The following is an 18,869-nucleotide window of genomic DNA, read 5'->3' on the forward strand; positions in this document are numbered from 1 at the left end:
GAACACAAAAATAATGGGAAACGCTAGAATAATGTATATAGAAAGACCACAGATACAGACCACATACCCAATTATACTAGCAACCAAACCAACACCTACAAACAAAGCTGCATTAGGCCTCTATTCAAACGAGCCACAACATGTTGCAGCAACCTGGAACTACACAAAGCAGAACAGGAGCACCTACGCAGAGTCTTCTAAAGAAATGGAAATCCGAGAAGCATAATCTGCCATTACCTCTAGGACAGACCAAAACAGGAAAAACAATACAACCAGGATCACTTATTACCCTACCATACATCAAGGACATTTCAGAGATGACCACAAGACTACTCAGACACCTAGGTATCGGAGTAGCACACAAACCAATAACCATACTACGACAGAAGCTGATGAACATAAAGGATCCCATATCCAAAACTAGCAAAACTGGTGTAATATACAAAATACCATACAAGAACTGTAAGGAACACTGCACAGGCCAAACTGGAAGAAAACTGACAACACGGATACACAAACACCAACCAGCCAACAGGAGACACGAACAATTCTCACTTGTTTCACTACACACGGACAGCGAGGGACACAAATTCGACTGGAACAACACATCCGTAACCGCACAAACCAAACAGAGACTCACCAGGGAACGCCTGGAGGCCTAGTAATTCTAACCGGAAATCCATCAACAAACACACTGAATGAGACCCTGTGTACAAACCACGGAGAAACAAAACCAGAAGTGGTACTAAACACCACAACAAACTGAGGCAAATAAATAACAATTGAGACAGAACACTGATACTTCACTGGAGGCACTGTGATGATGTTACCTAGCAGCGTGACAAAACATTTGCAACCAAATACACCGGCTCAGCGAGCATGTCTACAACTAATACCAGCACTTGTAAATTTCCCTTAAAGTCTACAACAAGGAGGAATCGAACCATCTTCATTTACGTTCAAGGGCATTACCAGTGCTGAAACCCCATAATTAACATTCTGGGGGCTACCACTGATCAGAAGTTGAATAACCAGCCACAAAAAAAAGGCTGCAAAAGGAAGCGAAAGGTTTAGAATTCTGCAATTATTTTCAGATTCTCCTAGAGCATGTCTCCGTCTAAAAGTCTGGAGTGTAATGGAATACTCCCTACTTGGCTTTAAGAATGTGACTTCCTCAAATATCAAGAAGTTTGACACCATCCAAGAGAAAGCAGCCTGCTTCATCAGTATCCTAAACACCACCTTAAATACTCACCCCCTCCACCACTGATAGACAGTTGTAGCAATTTGCACCATATGCAAAATGCATTGCAGCAATTCACTGCGCATCTTCTGAGCCCTGATCACTAACACTTGGAAGGGCAAGGGCAACAGTCACAGGAACACCATGACCTGCAGGTTTCCTGCCAAGATGTGGCATCCTGATTTGGAACTACATCATTGTTCCTTCACTGTGGCTGGATCAAAATCCTGGAACTCCACCTTTAACAGCAACAATTGACCTACTATGGTCCAAAGCACAGCAGTGGACTTATACCACCTTCTTGACAGCAATTAGGGAGATTACAAATGTTGGCCTTGTTCTAATGTTGGCCTTGTTCTTATAACATTTACAGCACTCCTTTTTAGTCCAAGTGTAAAAAGCCCAAGCTAGTAATGGGAAATAATCCAGAACAGGCAAGAGAAGTAAAAGTAGGGGAATATCTAGGCAATAGAGAGCATATACTTCAAGATCATGATAGAAAAAGACAAATATGAGAACTAGGTTAATGGTTTAAGAAAGGCTGACTGTGAGGGGCTGAAAATAGAACTTGAAGGAAAAAGGGCAACAATATTAGCAAAAAGTTGTTTAGAACAATGGGATACGTTTAACAGTGCTCATAGTAATGCAGGAAAGGTTTATTCAGCTAAAAGAGAAGATCAGATTAAACAATATTGCAATTCCATGAATGACTAAAGGCATAAAGCACAACTGAGGGTTAAGAAAGAGCTTAAATTAAGTATACGGAAAGCAGAAAGAAAACAAAAAGCTTAAAGAAAAACAATTAGGAAGGAAAAGAAAAATTACAAAATTTACACAAAATAGTAAAATATTTCAGACACATTAATTAGACAGGATAATTTCATAGGGACTGAATGAAATGACAGAAATGCTAAATTACTTTGTTTCAATATTTCCCAGGAAGATAGGACACATTGTCCATCTCATCATTTAGTGCTGTGACAATAAGTATATTTAAACATAAATGGGAATATTGTAAATAAACAAATTCAGAGGGTAAAACTCCTAGTCTGAATGGACTGAACCCACAAAATTGAAAATGATTAGGGATGAGATTACTAAAGAAACTGCTTTACAACAGATATTTAATAATTCAGCGTAAAAAAGTATACCACAAGAGCACTGGTGTGTTGCTAATATGACTCTCATGTTTAAGAATGAGGCAGACCAATCAGCTCAATGTTGATTATAGGAAAAGTGGACTTCTCACAAAAGGTAAAAAATGGAAATCTAGAAATTGAAACTCTAATAAGGAATAACATGAACTTCAAAAGGAAAATTGTGCTTCACCAAACTTTTTGATTAATGAAGTAACGGAGTAAGAGAAATAATGTAGTGGATGTAATTTATCCAGGTTGTCAAAAGGTCTTTGCTCAAGTATCCTATAACAGAATGAGAGAACTTAGAATTCTAACAGCCAAGTACCAACATGGCTTAGTATCCAGTCTGAAGACATTTTGTGGGAAATCCGAGTAAAATAAATTCACCATACCTGAAAAAGCTTGCAAGATTATAAAAGAATTCCAGTTTTATAAACCTATAATATTTTTTCTTACATATGATTTCAATACAAGTATAAATATTTAAATATAAATTTTTAAATATCTCCAATTATTTTACCTATCAAATTGCTTTTAATTGTGGTGATTGATGTGGGAAGCAAAATGGCATTCAAATTTAATAGCCTGGAGTTGTTGTATTGGATGCTGTTGGAGATCTGCACCCTTTTAAAGTGTTTTCTCCCTGATCCCCTACCATTTTCCCTTAACAAACTGCACATCAACAACAAAATCTGCCATGAACTTGGGCAACTGGGCGACACTATGCTGTGTAACATTTGAAAACAAAATTGCTTTGTATGTTAATGGATGGTAACTTGGAGTGTTCCTTATACAACAGAAAATTAGTATATCACAAGAAGTGTTTTTATTCAATATCGATCTCCACCTTAGTTTAAATGACTTTCATCAAATACATAGGACCATTTGCTACTGATTTTAAAGGATATATTAGTCAATGGCTTTGTAAATTAATTTTAAGTGGAAAAGCTTTTAAAAAATATATATTTGTACTCTCGTGCACAAAGCAAAAGCTTCATTTTTAGAGCTTCTTTGAAAGGTCATATGTGGTACAAATAAAACATCCAATGGAGATAGTTCAGTCACAGAGTAGTTTCTTGTGTTGGGCTGTTTTCTAGTGCAGAATTACCAGAAAATGATATGCTTTGATTGCACCTCGTGCTTAAAATTCTTGATTTTTGCACAAGTCACATCAATTTTTGATTAATTACACAAAAAAATGCACAACGTAGCAAAAGCTCTATCCAGTTGGTTGTTAGCTCGCCATGTAGGTTATTCTGTGGTGTATACATGTTTCATTACCCTTCTAGGCAACACAGAACATAGAACACTACTGTGCAGTACGGTACTTTGGCCCTCGATGTTACGCCGACCTGTGAAACAAAACTGAAGCCCATCTAACCTACACTATTCCATTATTATCCATATGTTTATCCAATGACCATTTAAATGCCCTTAAACTTGGCGAGTCTACTACTGTTGCATGCAGGGCATTCCACGCCCTTACTACTCTCTGACATCTGTCCTATATCTATCACCTCTCAATTTAAAGCTATGTCCCCGCGTGCTAGCCATCTCCATCTGAGATAAAACGCTCTCACTGTCCACCCTATCTAATCCTCTGATTATCTTGTATGTCTCTATTAGGTCACCTCTTAACCTTCTTCTCGCTAATGAAAACAGCCTCAAGTCCATCAGCCTTTCCTCATAAGACCTTCCCTCCATACAAGGTAATATCCTGGTAAATCTCCTCTGCACCCTTTCCAATGCTTCCACATCCTTCCCATAATGCGGCAACCAGAACTGTACGCAATACTCCAAGTGTGGCCACACCAGAGTTTTGTACAGCTGCAACATGACCTCACGGCTCCGAAACTGAATTCCTCTACCAATAAAACCTAACACACCATACACCTTCTTAACAACTTGGGTGGCAACTTTCAGGGATCTACGTACATGGACAGCGAGATCTCTCTGCTCACCCACACTACCAAGAATCTTACCATTAGTCCAGTATTCTGTACTCCTGTTACTCCTTCCAAAGTGAATCACCTCACACATCATCAGTGCGACCTCTAATTGAAATGTTGGTGTTTTGCTTTGTTCCGGATTTATGAGATCCTCTGGTGTGATGGTTTTGTCACTTGCGGTTCCGTTGTTTCAGCAGCAGTCTGTATGCAGAGTCTATTTTTGTGTTTGTTGATGGAGTCCTGTGTTGAGAACCAGGCTTCCAGGAATTCCCTTGCATGTCTGGTGTTCGTTTGTCCCAATCAAGCTGAATGCTTTCACTGTCTGTGTGTATTGAGACAACTGAAATTGACAAGGACGAAATCATGATCTCTTCTTTCGATGTTACAGCACTATTTATGTCCATTGATATACCGTTAGCCAGACAGACACTAGTCACAGTACGTGATGTACAAGGAGCACCGACCTGAACACTGGCAACAACATCAGCAAGGGCAGCTTACTGAAATCACTCAAGCTAAGCCTCACAACCCACTTCACGTTCGATGGACAGGTATACAAACCAATTAATGACACACCGATGGGATCACCCATCTCAGGTCGAATTGCGGAAGCAGTGATGCAGAGATGGGAAACACACAATCCTTCCTATAATCCAACCAAAACTGTGGGTAGGATATGTGGATGATACATTTGTAATAATCAAACGCACGAAATTAGAAGAAACCCAACAACTTATCAACAACATCTTTGCAAACAAATTTCACTAGAGAGGTAGGAAACAACAAATAAATGTAATGGTAGGGAGACTGACTAATGGCAAATTCTGGACCCCAGTATACAGGAAGGCCACATACACAGATCACATCTTTAACTTCGATAGCAACCACCCCATCGTACACAAACAGAAGTGCATCAAGATACTATTTAAACAAGTTGCATCACATTGCAACACCCAGAACTCTGGAGAATGGAACAGGAACACCTACACAAATTTTTCATTGGCAATGGATACCCAAGAAGTTTCATCTGTAGATGCCTACGAAACAAGGGCAATCAAAGGACTCGGTACAACAGAAGATACTAGCAATACTACCCATTAAAAATATATCAGGGATGACTACCAAGTAAGATCGAGATTGCACACAAACCTGCAGCAACACTGTGCCAAACATTTTCAAAGACTAAAGGCCCCATATCGACAGTAAACAAAATCAATGTGATATACAGAATCTCTTGCAGCAAGTGCAATAAACGCTACATTGGACAAACAAGGAGGAAACTGATGACCAGGATACACAAACACCAGCTGGCAGTAAAAAGACATGACCGATATTCACTTGTCTCAATATCTATAGACAATGAGGGCCATCAGTTCAACTGGGACAAAGTGACGATACCAGGACAAGTGAACACAGACATGTCAACATTAACAAACACATAAAAACAGATCCCGTATACAGACCACTGCTAAAACAACAGAACTGTAAGCGACATGACCATCACACCCACAGGATCATATAACTCTGCAAAGAAGCAGAACACCAATGCTTCAATTAGAAGTCACACTGATGATGTTGCCTAGAAGGGTAAAAAATTGCCTGCACACCACAGAACAACTGGCTCAGTGAGCTAATGAACAACTGCATCCACAACCTGAGGTACAAATTTTCACAAAGACCTTAAAAAAAACTATCCCACAACTCAGAAATGCAAACTTTATCCAAAATTTACAGTAGATCCATAGTCTACTCCACTTAATCGAAGTTGTGTTTTAACCTGAAAAATGGAATCCTCCAGAGTTATTTGAAGTTAAGCCATTTAAGTGAACAGTACAGGAAGAATTATTTCGTACAACTAATTCAAATTAAGGAGGATTAAAATGAATACAAGAACAGGATTCACAGAGGTCAAAGGAAGTATTGGAAAATCAACGTATGTGGATTGTTCTCTCAGGCAAGAACTGCTAAGAGTAAATACACTGTTCTTGCCAAGAGAAGCTCTGAAAGAGATTGATAACTTTGCAGCTAATCAGCTCTTCCCATCTGGACATGGGGCAACACCCTCTCAGAAATGACTCTTCCGAGACTAGGTTGTAAATCTAACAGTGGAAAGTGTTGCTTTAAGATAAAAAAAACTCCTGACCCTTATCCACCTGGATCTACTTGTGTGAAAGTCCACCTGCCCTTCGAGTCTGAAAATGGAAATCGGGTTCAGTTCCTTCCTCACAATACAAAACTACTTATTAACACACCCGATACAGCTTTCCAACAGCAGCAGGGAAGGTACTTATTGACAGCTAATGGTAAGAAGCAGAACTACATCTGCCAGAATAATTACTCAACATTTGAACAGCAATCAGGGCAAAAAAAGTCACCAAAACACAGATGGCAAAAGCAATAATTCCTTTTTGCTTTAGTAAGAAGCCAGCCATATTTCATAAAATGGAGAACATTCAACAGCTGTTAATCGCTAGGGTACAAATGCCACCACTCAAACACTGCAACAATTAAGATGACTGGGAATTAAATCCACTTGCTTGCAGCTTTGAGTCCAAGGAGTCTACAACACTCCAATCAATTGAGCACAGTTGTATAAGGCTGATCACCCCGGCAGTTGGCCCACAGATGTTCCAAATATACAAGAAAGGAATTGTATGGAGAAGGGGGCACAGGGAACAGGTGCAGAAGTAGGCAGTTCAGCTCCTTGAGTCTGTATTCAACTAGATCATTGTTAATCTTCTACCTCAGATTATTCTCCCACACTATGCCCACAACCCTTAATATGTTTCATATCTAGAAATGCATCAACAGTCTTGGAACTATACAATCAGTGAGCTTCCACAACCCTCTGAGGCAAAGTATTCCAGAAATTCACCATCCCCAGAGTGAAGCAACCGCACCTCAATTCAGTCCTAAATGATCTCTTATTCAGTATCCCATATTTCAACATCACCCCGCAACCCCCGCCCTCCAAAGCAGCCAGAGGAACCGTTGATCTTGCATCTACCCTGACAAAGCGCTAAAAGGATATTTTAATGTGACCTTCTCATTCCTCAAAGTTCAGAATTCAGCACCTTTGACAGCTTCACAACATGACAAAGTGCTTCAAAGCCAATGACGCATTTTCCAACCTCAACTCGATTTTTTTTCTTCCTTTGTCCAGACCCTTCTCACTTTACATCCATGATTCTTATGACAAGTCACAGGCTTCAGCGTCTCCTCTTCACTACGGTCGTGCAATATACGTTCATTCTGCATCAGAGCGGTCTCAGGGTTCACTGCTTTTTCCTGGAAAAAAAGGCCTAAATTGTCCTCATCCATCACCACCACCCTCCACCACCTGGCCGAGCCAGTTCTCATTTTGAACAACGTCTCCTCTAACTCCTCTCATTTACTTCAGGTCAAAAGTGCAGCCATGGGCACCTGCATGGGGCCCCAGTCATGCCTGTCTCTTTGTGGGTTACGTGGAGCATTCTTTGTTCCTGCTCTACTCCAGCTCCCATCCATAACTCTTTCTCTGGTACATCAATGACATAATTGGACTATTCCCCCTCTCATCCAATTTCCACCCTGCCCTCACCTTCCCCTGGTCTATTTCTGATTCCTTGCTTCTCTTCCTCGACATTGGTTTCGATTTCTGGGGACAGGCTGGCAACATTATCCACTACAAATACACCAATTCTCTTGGTGATCATAACCATATATCCTCACTTCCTGCTTCCTGTAAAGAATCCATTCCATTCTCCCAGTTTCTCCTGCTTCACTGCATCTGTTCCAATGATGCCAGCTTCTACAAGGAGGCCTCCAACATGTCCACTCTGTTCATTAACTGGGGATTCCCCACCACCGTGGTCAAGAGCCCTTAGCTGTGGTCAACACATCTCCCATATTTCGTCCCCTACTTTCCCTCTCACAATAGTGATAGGGGTCCCCTGGTCATCACTTAGCATCCCGTTAGCATCCACATCAAAAGGACCATTAGTTTCTGCCACCATCAGACACTCCTCCATTCCCGAAAACACCCATGGCACGTTCCCAAACAATCACCGAAGGTGTAACGCCAGCCCATCTGCTTCCTCACTCCTCACTCTTCAAGGCCCCATACACACCTCATAGGTGAAGCAGCAATTCACCTGCACCTCACTCAATCTAATTTACTGTATTTGCGGCTCACAATGTGGTCTCCTCTATATTGGGGATACCAAATGCCAACAGGGCTACCGCTTTGAAGAACACCCGAGTTCCATCTGCAAAAATGATCCTGAGCTTTCTGCTGCCTATCACTAACACAGCACTATTTACCCTGGCCAACAAGTCTGCGTCACGCTTGCTGCAGTACTCCAGCGAAGCTCAGTGTAAGCTACAAGAATAACATCCCATTTTCTGCTTGGGGATCCAAGCTTCTAGGACTCAATATCGAGTTCAATAATTTTAGGTCTTGAGTACCTTCACTTATGTCCTTACCCTAATCACACACACCAGTCCTTGTCATTACATGAGCTGCTACCCCACACAATCCATTGTCAACTAATGGTGCCCATTAGCAGCTACTGATCCTCCCAAGCTGATCATTATCCGTTCCTTTGTCTGTCCAATTGCTATCCTCTCCGTCTGAGCTCCATCTCCATGTATTGTTTACTCTTTCCCCCACTCCATCATCAGCAGTTATCCCAGCCTTTTCCTTGCTACAATCAGTTCTGAAGAAGGTCACTAAACTCAAAACATTAATAGACTTCTCTCCACAGTAGCTGCCAGACCTGCTGAGTTTCTCTAGTAATTTGGTTTTTGGTTCTGATTTCGAGCATTCATTGTTCTTTGGCTTTTTTGTGAAGCATTTTCTTCAGAAGAATCATCATTACTATGACATAGGAATGATGGGAATGGCCAACATATACACAGTAAGATCCCATGAACAGCAATGAGATAAATGAACAGTGGTAGTGATGTTGACTGAGGGGTAAATTTGGACCAGAACAGTGAATATTCCTCTGTTTTATCTGAAAGTAGTATCATAGGGTGTTTTACATTTACCTGACAGGGCAGATGAGGCCTTGGGGTTGTACATCTCATCTGAAAAACATCACGTCCCTCAGCTTTGCTCCTCTGATAGTGCACGCATCTTTGATGTTTTCCCTCTGATGATGCAGCCCATCCAACAATCACCCCTTCCCAGGTTCTATCCTCCTCTGGCATGGCGACATTGCATCTCTCACAAGGCAACTCTCATGCAATACCGACCTTTGACAGTGCAGCCACCCTTCATTACTGACCCTCCAACACTGCAGCCCTTGCTTGGATCTGTCTCTCCACCAGCACAGCCATACACACAGCACTGCCTTGGGAGTATTGGCTTTGATTACTGGCCTTGAATCTTTGGAGTGGGACTTGAACCCACTTCCTTCAGACTCAAAACAAGATAGCTGCTAACTTGGTCATGACTAACTTTCCTCCTCCTTTTTTTGGAATTCTAGTGCCCATGCCCTTTAAACTAAATTGCACAGCCTGCAACTGCAGGTAACTGAAAGGGACTGACCTGTCCTTGGCTGATTAAGGAACTTTCAAGCAGTTACACGACTGGGCAGCTTACTGGCAACAAAGGCCTCGAATGCCAATACCTTTCTTTGAAGCAATTTGCTCTAACTCAAAAATGGTGAGGCAGCATATACTGCATTCAAATACTATTTGAATTATATTGCTTTCCAATCTTATAAAGCAAGTCTGAGTGCTGCAGACACAGGTCTAGAGACCAGGCTGCCAGCCAAATGCTACAAGAGAACTGCAGAAGGCAAGTTTCAGCTTTTTAGTAGCTGGAGTTAAAAACAAATCACAAAAGTTTTGGAAATGTATCTCTGAATTTGTATTGTCAGATTCCAGAAAAAAATTACCTCCAATTTGTAACTTCTTCTGGTGTCATATTGACAACTGTCTCAGCTTCGATGTAGAAGTTTTTTTTAATTGGTGAAAGGCCTTAATGCAAAAAGAGAAAGTTGTTATTTGTTAAACAGATCCGTTCTAGTCAATCTTAATATGGGCTACGGAGACTCAGCCTCAGTCTGCATTGGTGACCAGGGTTTCTGAGTGTTTGTGTAAGGAGAAATACAGGTAAGGAGAAGGGAAATACCAACCGGCCCACTTCATGGCTTCATATTTCTCCTTGTTTGCACGCAATGAGTTCCAGTTGATGACAGGATGGGGTGTGCTCACGTTGCTGCATTTAGCATAGTAAGTGTCAGAGCTGGTCCTTGCACTGTTACTTAATTTTGATGAAATGCCTTGAGGGATGGGCAAAGGAAGGAAGAAGAAAAGGCAAACAATTAATGAATATTTCCCACAGATTGTGAGCTTCCTTCCACATCTGAGATCCAGAGATCTGTGCCACAACACCAACTGCTTTTAGACTTAAAGCACCTTAAAAATCAGTCCCAGACACAAATCACAACCTTAACGATGGGCAAATCACTTAGAAGAGCGCCCTTCTACAGTAATGGAGAGCAACAGAATTGGTTAATTTGGCTGATCCTTAAACTAGAGTGGTTTGTGACAGAGTCTGAAATCGATGATTGCACCATAGGCTTCAAGAGCAGGACCCTTGGATCAGGTTTATCATAGCAACTTGGAATCAATATGATGATTCTGTTTGATTAGTCAAGGGAGGCAAATCCCACCCTCAGACAGTGTAAACACTGCTTCATTCTCCTACTCCAGGGCAGTGCACGTGCTTCCCTCCCCTCCACAACAGTCAGTGAGTGTGGACAATTCTCTACTTCCTACCTCCACCCTCCTGCATCAGAGCAATCGGTGAACATTCTGGATACAGAGTGGAGTTGACATAACTTTGGAATAAAGCTGATCAAACATGATAAACAATATTTGATGTCAAACATGAAGTGCGTGAACACTGTAGGAAAAGTAGGACCTCTCAGACTTACTTCGTTCAGTCCTCTTTGTTCCATTCACTTCATCTGCATTTCTCCTCTCAACAATATTCTCAATTAGCTCCTTGGCTTTCAGCTGTGCTGTGTGGCTTCCAAACAGCTTCACTTCAACTTCAAAATCTCCTTTTAATATCTAAAATGAAAGATATGTAAAAACATGGTGCAAAATCGGCAGTCCAACAGCACCAAAATAGGGCACAGCAGTTTATTCTAGTAACTGCTTGTGGTAATGGTATTGGATACAGAAAGCTAACAGACTCTATTCTCCTTAGCAGTGATGTGCAGCCTTGTTTGGAGCTTACATCACAAATCGGGAAGAATGACAGTCAAAATCAGACCTGCTGTCTTCAAACTCTGAAAGAACCTCAGTTCTGCTACAAGATGCTCTCAATCTTAAACTTCACTATTGCCACGATCCAGTTAATCTTTGTCCTGCTTTTAAGAATAACATGAATGTTTCAGAATTGATACTTGCTTGCTTTCTAAGTTGATGAAATGCTGCTTTTATCTTGGGTTTCATCATTGCACTTGGTGGGGGTGGGGGCGGGGGGTGGGGTGGTGGTGGTTGGTGGCGGTGGTGCAGGCTTCTTATGGAACAGTTGGTGGAACATTCTCCCTGTTTTGAACAGTGTCTGTGCTACAGTGTGAAGAAAATCACAGAACAAGTCACAGCATAGAAACTGGCCGTTTGGCCTTGTTGTGCCTGTGCCAGCACTTTGAAGGAACATGGTGCCTTGCGTCACTCCCTTGCCTTTTCGCTGCACCCTTGCATGATTTTTTTAGATAATAATGCAATTCTGTTTTGAAAGCCTCAACTGATTCTGCCTCTACCAACTCACAGACAGTACATTCCAGATCCTAACCACTTGCTGTGTGAAAAAAAACTTGTGTCACTATCAAGGTGTGAAGCTGGATGAACACAGCAGGCCAAGCAGCATCTCAGGAGCACAAAAGCTGAGGTTTTGGACCTGATGAAGTGTCTAGGCCCGAAACGTCAGCTTTTGTGCTCCTGAGATGCTGCTTGGCCTGCTGTGTTCATCCAGCTTCACACTTTGTTATCTTGATTTCTCCAGCATCTGCAGTTCCCATTATCATTGCGTCACTATCACTTCATTTGCCAATTGCTTTAAATCTCCCTACTTACACTGTCCAGACTCATGACCTCCCAAATACCTCAAATGTTAAATTTAGTCACACAGTAACAGTCCTAGCATCACAATTTTATTCTTCATTGATACCTTTCATCTGCTATATATCCCAGAATTGTTTAATCTCATTACTGTTCCTTTACTAAAATGGACAAGAGAAAGAATGAAAATATGTAATCTCAATTCCAGATTTCTCCTCTAGCCACGTGGAACTGCAGGTCTGGATGAAGTCACACTTCCAGAGTAGGTGGCCGATCAACGAACCTTCAGATGGTTATCAGTGTGTTAAATAGTTTTGTTGCACCAACCCAAACTAATCAACCCCAACTCACATCCATTATGTGGAAGTGCAGATGGCAAGATCTAATATTTGCAAATGGGGGCATTTAATCTATTGATGCACCAGAAATTCAATTTCAATTTTAATACATTGAAGTCTTAAATTTTTTGGTTATTTTTTAAAGTAAAGTAATGTGCTACAAGAACTACATCCAACTGTTCCTGTATAACTTTGGGCGTAGTACACAATCTGCAACAGGTTAACTGCATTTACTAGAACTTGGTGCACCTGGGATCCATGGGTTTTAGAGAAAAAAAAAATCACACTCTACAGTTGAATCTGGATCACAATGAATTTGAGTTTTGAGAATGTTCTCAACAAGTTCCTACCTGTATTTTTGATCCTGATGTTTCCTCCAGCTCACGTATTTTAGATCCTCCTCGACCTAAACAAACATATTTACATCAAACCTTAAACTAGGCAGTGCAGCTGAAGAAAGAACTGTAAAGTTACTGGACTGATTTAAATGTCTTTGTCTTTTGGGATATCTGGTCTTACTCTCAGACCTTGCATAAAAACCCCTTCTGATATTGCACAACAAAAGCCTTCCCAACAACAGAATGCAAATAATTGGAGGATGAAGTCAACATGGATTGGTTCAGACAATGTTATAAAAGACACCAGACACTTCAAGTGAATCCTAATATTATGCTGCCACACACTGCTACTGCACAGTGTTTAAAATGATAGATAAAGAAATTGGCTAACTGTACAACAGAAGTAAGCTGGGTTCTGAATAATTAATTCAGAATAATTATTCTCTACCTACCATATTGGTAAAGTGTCCTGAGTAGGAAGGCAGGGTATATACCCAAAGTAGGGGATAGACTCTTTAGACAAAAGTGGAAATACCACCTATTTCAAAATCACTTAGCAAAACTGGATTTCAAGCAATGGCAGTTGACACCATGCCTATCATGGAATAAACCTCCTGAGGAAGCACCAGTTTTTACAGCATTTATAGAACAGAGCAGGGAAAAGTAGGGGAGATCCCTGCAACATAGCAATGGCAGCAACTACTAACCCTCCTTCCATATGTATGAGTGAGAGTAGGAGAAAGAAAGATAGAGAAGGAAGGATCTTTACTATTGGTAATCAGTCGCAGCATTTAATTATCATCTAAATTACAGGAATGAACCCTAGTTTGTGTTGTTCACCCCAGGTTATAATTAAACACAGTCAACACAGATTTATGAATGAGAAATTGCACGACCACTTTATTGTGAGTTTTGAGAAAATGAAACATGTTCATTGAGGGTAGAAACACAGGAACAGGAGCAGGTCACTTAGCCTGAGCCTGCTGTACATTCCATGAAATGATAGCTGATCTACAAGCTTACCTTTTTAGCCTTAAACTGAATCCCCTACAACTTTTCATTCTTCACTGCACCCATTTTTGGCCAGTTTTCTGCTCCAATGTGCATCCCCCGTATTATGATTATGCTTCAAAAAGTCTGCAACCTTACCCTAACAAGTATTGTTCTGAGGAAGGGTGATTGGACTCGAGATATTGGCTCTGATTTTCTCTTCACAGAGACTGCCAGACCTGCTGAGCTTTTCCAGCGACTTCTGTTTTTGTTCCTGATTTACAGAATCCACAGTTCTTTTAGTTTTTAAAATATATGTTGCACCTATTGAATATGATCAATTTCTGATCCTCATCTTCTATCTCACCTGGGTCTTCTAGTGTGTACACTATAATTCACACTAAAAAAAAACGAACGAACTGCAGATGCTGTAAATCAGCAACAAAAACAGAAGTTGCTGGAGAAGCTCAGCAGGTCTGGCAGGAATACGCTGGAAAAGTATCATAATTTTTTCAAAAACAAATGAAAGAGAGTACTGCAACAAGTCAGTTCTGATGAAGGGTGACCAGACCCAAAACATTAACTCTGATTTTTTTTCTTCACAGATGCTACCAGAGCTGCTGAACTTTTCCAGCAACTTCAGTTTTTGTTCATAATTCACACCAACCCTGCATGAACAGTTACAGTGTTTGGTGTTAATGGTCCAGATACTGCTTCCTTTGAATGTCTCCAATGAGCATGTCTCTGAGCCAGACGGAACTGAAATATAAACTAACACTGTAAATGTATTTAACCAGGGATGATAATAAAATGTGAGGCTGGATGAACACAGCAGGCCAAGCAGCATCTCAGGAGCACAAAAGCTGACGTTTCGGGCCTAGACCCTTCATCAGAGAGATCTGATGAAGGGTCTAGGCCCGAAACCTCAGCTTTTGTGCTCCTGAGATGCTGCTTGGCCTGCTGTGTTCATCCAGCCTCACATTTTATTATCTTGGAATTCTCCAGTATCTGCAGTTCCCATTATCTCTGATACTATTTTAACCAGGGATGACTTAGCTTTGCACAAATTCCCATGCAATGCAGTCTGGATTCTCAATTTGCTCAGCCTTATCCAAGTCTAGATTATTTACATTTACTTATCAGTTTGTTGAATGGTTTTGTTTTTACAAATTAGTTTGCACCGAGACTCTTTTTCTTAACTGCCCACTCACTGCTTCATGCTTTCACAGATTGCATGCATCGGAGAGTTAAAGCAGTATCCCTCCCCCACTCCTGCTCTACATTGAACACTCACTCTCACCAAATTCCTAATTTAAATATTCTATTTACATTTCCATCTCCATTGCCTTTACAACTCTCTAGAAGAGCAGTAAACCAGTGAATGTGTATATTCAGAAGGCAGACAATTTGGGTACCATACCAGATGTTGTTACACAAGATTAGGACTCAAAGGAGTGGGTTAATGCTGAAGATTGGCTGTTGGTTAATGAGCAGAAACACGACGCAGGAATAAATTGGTCATTTTTGAGATGAGTGGGCTGAAACCAGAGTGCTCGAAGGATCAGCACTTGAGCTTCAGGCTGTTTATCGATGGCTTCAATGAAAGGGAAAGAGTCTAATATATCCAAGTTTGACGTTGCAAAGAGTCTACAAAAGGATATAGACCAATTAATAATTAGGCAACAACATGATCCATGAAAGTTACATCAGGAAGTGTCAAATCATTCATTTTGGTAGCAAGAGCAAAGAAACAAAACATCCATTTTAAAAGGAAAAAAAGAGTCTATGTTGGCATACAGGAGGATTTCTATACCCTTCCACACAAAACAAGTTATCATGTACAGTAAGCAATTATGAAGATGTGTCCTTGTAGCACACCGCTGCTGGTCTCTGGATTCCAAAGTCATCACTGCAGGAGTTTCTCAGGATAGTTTTTTTCAAAAAAAAAACAAAAATCAAGCTGTTCAGAGATTTTGTTACACACCTCTGAAGCAGGTGGTACTTGAACATGGATCTCCTAGTCTGGAGGTTGGTACACTATCACTATGCAACCTGTGCCCTTATAGCTCCTCAAGGTAATGTCTGAGGCCCAACTACCTTTACCTACTTCATCAATGGCCTTTCCCCTATTAGGTTGGAAGTGGGGATATTTGCTGACGAGTACTGTGTTCAGTCCTACTCACAGCTCATCAGATACTATAGCAGTCCCTATCCAAGGGAGAAAAGACCTGGACAAATATTTGACCTGGGCTGATAAGTGGCATGAAGCATTCACAAGTTCCACATGATGATTATGGTGAACAAGACAGAATCTAACGATAAATAACAAGGTGTGGAGCTGGATAAAAACAGCAGACCAAGCAGCATCAGAGGAGCAGGAAAGCTGACATTTCGGGTCTGGACCCTTCTTCAGAAACAGGGGAGGGGACGGGGATTCTGAAATAAACAGACAGAGAGAGGGGAAGGCGAATGGAAGATGGATAAAGGAACAGATAGGTGGAGAGGAGACAGACAAGTCAAAAAGGTGGCGATGGAGCCAGTAAAGGTGAGTGTAGGTGGAGAGTTAGGGTGGGGATAAGTCAGTCCAAGGAAGAGACGACAGGATGAGGCTGGTAGGTAGGAGATGGGGGTGGGACTTGAGATAGGAGGAGGGGATAGCTGGGAGGAAGGACAGGTTAGGGAGGTGGGGGCAAGTTGGGCTGGTTTTGGGATGCGGTAGGGGGAGGGGAGATTTTGAAGCTTGTGAAGTCCACATTGATACCATTGGGCTGCAGGGTTCCCGAGAAAAATATGAGATGCTGTTCCTACAACCTTCAGGTGGCATTGTTGTGGCATTGCCGAAGGCCCAGGATGGACATGTCATACAAGAAGTGGGAGGGGGAGGTGAAATGGTTCGTGACTGGGAGGTGCAGTCGTTTGTCATGAACCGAGTGTGGGCGTTCAACAAAGCGGTCTCCAAATCTCCGCTTGGTTTCCCTGATGTCGAGGAGGCCACATCGGGAACAGCGGATACAGTATACCACATTAGCAAATGTGCAGGTGAACATCTGCTTGATGTGGAAGGTCTTGTTGGGGCCTGGGATGGGGGTGAGGGGGGAGGTGTAGCACTTCCTGCAGTTGCAGGGGAAAGTGCTGGGGGTTTTGGGGCTGGTGGGGGAGTGTGGAGCAGACAAGGGAGTCATGGAGAGAGTGGTTCCTCTGAAAAGCAGAGGAGGGTGGGGAGGGAAAAATGTCTTGTCTTTGCTCGTTGGTATTTGGCCCCTAATAGTCTCCCTCACCAGTATCTGTGACTTCTCTTCTTTGAAGGAAATAAAATTGAACGGCTTAGGGATTGGATCAGGAAAATAGGAATGACCACACCATTCTGCAGAGAACAAATATAGACTCTTGTTGGGCAAATGAATCCCTTCTTTGCATTACCATTCCATAACATTTACATCTATTTATTCTTGACATACACAGGGATGCAAGTCACTGGAGTGTGTTTCACACCTGGGTACAGTATTTAAAGCTGAAGTATGCCAGAGTACCTCTGAAATTCTCACTTTGGTATTTACTTACAACTGCATACATAATCCTATACAATTACAACAGGGTACTCCTGCCAGCAGGATTGCGATCTAGTATTTATCGGTGGTTACTTACAACTGACAATCAAATCAGAAATATTTTCAAGGAATTTGCACCAGGCTTGAACCCCAACAAACATAAACCAAGATTTTGGATTTGACTCTCACACCTGGAGAGTTAGTCCTAACTTCACACTTTATGCAGATGCATGTACATAGGCACGTAACCCCCGAACTTCCCATTTGGACCCCACAGCAGTCACCCTTGGGCACTTATCCTCCGAATCTCATCAATAGACAGGACCGCACCCCTGCCAACAGTCTTCCTCGGGTACTTGCCCCACGTATTCACTCCCTGATAGTCTCCTCCAATTATTTGCCGAGGCAATTACACCAGGTATTTACCCTGTGACACTATCCACTGGGTATTTACTCAAGGTACTAACTTCCTGACAGTCTCCCCAAGGTATTTGCCCCGGGTATTTGACCCCTGGCAGACTCCCTGTGGATATTTGACCCCTACCAGTATCCCCCCAGGTATTTGCCCCTGACAGTCTCTCCCCCCCCCCCCGGGTATTTACTTCCCTGAAGATCACCCCATGTATTTAACCCCCTCAACAGACTGTTCCCCCCCTCCATATTTGTACCTGACAGTTCCCCCCACCCCAGTATTTACCCCAGGTACCTGCTCTCTCACAGTTCACGCCCCAGTATATACCCCCTGACAATCTCTCCCCTAATATTTACCCAGTGACAGGCCGCCCTGGTATTTAGCCCCTGCCAGTACCCCCTACTCAGTGTTTACCTGCAGGTATTTCCCCAGTCACAGCCCCGCCCCCGCCCCGGTATGTACCCCCCCATCACAGCCCCTCTCCCCCCCCCCCCCCGTATGTAACCCCCATCACCTATCACGGTGCCCACTGCCGCACTCTCCATGTAGAAGCTGAGGAAACGGGAGTTTGATGGAGGAGGAACATTCCGGGCCGACCCCGAAACCGGGCCCCCGCCTCGGCCCCAGCTCCCGGACGGTCTCCCCCTCCGACCCCGGTTCGACTCCCCGCGGATCTCCCAACGGTCCCCGGCCCCGAGCTCGCTCCGAGGACGGCTCTGGGCCCCCTTGGGGAACGTGGGCGGCCTCCACTCGGCCTGTGGGCCTGGGCCCAGGCCCGAGCCCCCTCCCGCCGCCGGAGCCGGAGCCGGAGCCTGCTCGTCGCCGCTGTCCGCCTCCCAGTCCGACAT

General features: G+C 42.6%; 1 protein-coding gene across 1 annotated transcript in view; it reads right to left on the reverse strand.

The window, feature by feature from the left end:
* Positions 1-18,869, reverse strand: part of ddx43 (DEAD (Asp-Glu-Ala-Asp) box polypeptide 43) — a 62,947-nt gene extending 44,078 nt beyond the window's left edge. Inside the window, exons 1-5 of the mRNA XM_048531035.1 lie at positions 18,536-18,869; positions 13,084-13,139; positions 11,261-11,399; positions 10,457-10,603; positions 10,217-10,298 (exon numbers count right to left, since the gene is read on the reverse strand). Coding sequence (XP_048386992.1) covers positions 10,217-10,298; positions 10,457-10,603; positions 11,261-11,399; positions 13,084-13,139; positions 18,536-18,869 — 758 coding nt within the window. The remainder of the gene's footprint in view (positions 1-10,216; positions 10,299-10,456; positions 10,604-11,260; positions 11,400-13,083; positions 13,140-18,535) is intronic.

Source organism: Stegostoma tigrinum, chromosome 4 (genome assembly GCF_030684315.1).
Source record: "Stegostoma tigrinum isolate sSteTig4 chromosome 4, sSteTig4.hap1, whole genome shotgun sequence".
NCBI classification, from domain to species: Eukaryota; Metazoa; Chordata; class Chondrichthyes; order Orectolobiformes; family Stegostomatidae; genus Stegostoma; species Stegostoma tigrinum.